At 46.8% G+C, this 2841-nt stretch overlaps 1 protein-coding gene across 1 annotated transcript; it reads left to right on the top strand.

Annotated features, from left to right (window-relative positions):
- The first annotated feature begins 95 nt into the window (after positions 1-95).
- On the top strand, positions 96-722 carry LOC138866603 (uncharacterized). Its single transcript, XM_070139742.1, has one exon. The coding sequence runs from the start codon at positions 96-98 to the stop codon at positions 720-722; it is 627 nt and encodes a 208-aa protein (XP_069995843.1).
- The last annotated feature ends 2119 nt before the right edge of the window (positions 723-2841 follow it).

Below are 2841 nucleotides of genomic sequence, written 5' to 3'. Positions count from 1 at the left end.
CACTAAAGTCTTTGCTTCACCACAACCACTCGAGACCTAAGCTCTTAATTACCTCGCTAAAGGCCTCTCTATATTGGTGATCCTGGAGTGACGACATGAGTACCGACGCAGCTACCCTTTTCACTGAAGTGAATGCCGCCTCCATCTGCCTTCCACATTTCTCTCCAAATGAAGCCCTCACATGGTTTTGGCGAGCCGAAACCCAGTTCAGGCTTAAGAATATATCGAAGGCGACCACTAAAACAGACCACATTGTGGCCATTTTACCCAAGGAAGTTTTTCACCGGATAGCCCCCTGGTCAGACAGTCAGCCAGATGACATTGACTACGATACACTAAAGCAGGAGTTGTTGAAGGAGTTTTCTCTTTCTCCATCTGAGAGGGCGCAACAGATCCTGAACATCTCCAACATGCCGCTTGGGGACAGGACACCAAAACAAGTCTGGCAAGAAACCAACACCCTATGCCGCCTCCCCACCAAAGACGAACAAGGTAAGTTCCACGACGTGGATCTTGAAAAGGAAATTTGGCTCCGCTCTCTCCCCGGCAATATCAGGGAGAAGCTCCACAACTCAGACGAGACGGCTATGGACATCCTCCTCATCAGAGCCAATGCACTGATGGAAGCCCATCAACAAGCCTGCCCGCAATCAACAGCACCCACCAGTACTGACATCAATGCAGCAACTGCAGCAGATCTGCTCCTACCACAAGCGCTTTGATAGCGCAGCCTGCAATTGTCTGGATGGATCAAGATGGAAGCCTCGAGGACATCCAAATATCGCGGAAGGCGGCCGCGACCCCTATCAACGCAGTCAACCGCCCCCACAACAGATTCCATGTTCAAGACGAGAGATCCGGCAAGCACTTTCTCGTCGATACTGGAGCCTTCCTCTCCATATTTCCTGCATGCAGACCGACAAACGAGCTGCCGCCAGCGACCTGCAGAAGCTCGTCGCCGCCAACAGAACACCAATCAACACCTACGGTTCCAGAGACATCACCATACATATCACCGGGCGCCCTTACTTATGGAGCTTCCTCATCGCTGATGTGACCCGGCCACTACTCGGCGCCGATTTCCTCTCTCACCACAACCTGGTGGTTGATAAGAGAAGACGCCGGCTCATCAACACGGAGACCTTCACCTATATATATATATATATATATATATATATATATATATTCTATATTACGCCCGCCAAGCGGACATCGACGATTTTGGTATCGTTGGATTCCTCTCACTGCCTTCAATGCAATTATGTAGGTATTATTGCGCGGGAACCCCCTATTAGCGACAAACTTGGACCCAATAACAGGGGAGAGCATGAAAGGTCCAGGGAAAATGCGTGGTTAAATAACACTACTAATATAACTCCCTTACCTCCGATGAGGAAACAAAGAATCCTCCATGTGTTCATGGCAGGATAGAGCGCACATGAACTAGATGCAGAGCGGACACTGTACTTAGGATTTGTAAGGATCTAACCTGATTGGTTGATGCTGCTGAGGGCTGGGAGGGTTCTCAGCTGATGCTGCTGAGGGCTGGGAGGGTTCTCAGCTGATGCTGCTGAGGGCTGGGAGGGTTCTCAGCTGATGCTGCTGAAGGCTGGGAGGGTTCTCAGCTGATGCTGCTGAGGGCTGGGAGGGTTCTCAGCTGATGCTGCTGAGGGCTGGGAGGGTTCTCAGCTGATGCTGCTGAGGGCTGGGAGGGTTCTCAGCTGATGCTGCTGAGGGCTGGGAGGATTCTCAGCTGATGCTGAAGGTGATGGAGTTCGTCTCGTAGTAAGCACACCCTCAACATTCGGCCATCGCGGCGTCTATGGAGGCAGGTCCTTACTATACCTGTTATGAACCCTTATCTCGTGGATTCCACAAGGGAAATTCGACCGTATTTTTCCCGTTGTGAACACGTATCTCGTGGATTCCAGAAGACAGGAAACTCGACCGAAAGTCTATGTTTTTAGGCAACACATGAAGACATAGTCATTTTAGTAACTAAATGGGATGATTGCTGCTATCTCGTGGCTAACCCTGCTATGCGTCTTACTAGCGGCGTCCCCTCGGGAGCTGTGCTCTAGTATTTATCTGGATTATAAAACATTCTTCTCAGCATACAAAGCTGACTATGTCATATGTTAGTATGCTGCTTCTGTGGGAATGTTCCAATGCCTCTATAATGGTGCAACGCTCTATCCTGCCGTTATATGTGGTGGAGTCTTTGTCTTTCAGGGCGGGGGTTGGGGGGCGGCAGCCTCCCCCCAAGGGGGGTCGCAAGGGGCGCAGCCACCTGCATTATACATTGCAAGGACTTATTTATTGATTTGTAATTGTATACTCGATTTAGTGTATTATTAGTGCTATTTAATCCCCCAATTTCCCTGGAACCCTTCCGCGCAGTAGAACCTACATATTCGTATTGAAGGCAGTGAGAGGAATCCAACGATACCAAAATCCTCGATGTCGCTTGGCGAACGTAATATAGAAATTGTCCATATATATATATATATATATATATATATATATATATATATATATATATATATATATATATATATATATATATATATATATATATATATACATAAATACATATATATGTATATATAAATGTTAAAATATACATATATGTAAATATACATATCTTTGTGTGTGCATATATATATATATATGTATATATGTGTGTGTGTGTGTGTGTGTGTGTGTGTGTGTGTGTGTGTGTGTGTGAATGAACAGGCCATCCTATAGCATTACGCCTCGGCTTAATCCGCATGTCCCATTTGCATCCACGTGGATACGGGATCAATTTTACTTTTTGATACATCAGTAGAGTCGTTCACA

The sequence above is a fragment of the Penaeus vannamei genome, chromosome 26 (assembly GCF_042767895.1).
Source record: "Penaeus vannamei isolate JL-2024 chromosome 26, ASM4276789v1, whole genome shotgun sequence".
Classification (NCBI taxonomy): Eukaryota; Metazoa; Arthropoda; class Malacostraca; order Decapoda; family Penaeidae; genus Penaeus; species Penaeus vannamei.
The sequence above is the reverse complement of the archived record's forward strand: the minus strand, read 5'-3'. Positions and strand labels throughout refer to the sequence as shown.

Coding starts and splice junctions, on each gene's coding strand:
- LOC138866603 (XM_070139742.1), top strand. CDS start 96: ATGAGTACCGACGCAGCTACCCTTTTCACTGAAGTGAATGCCGCCTCC.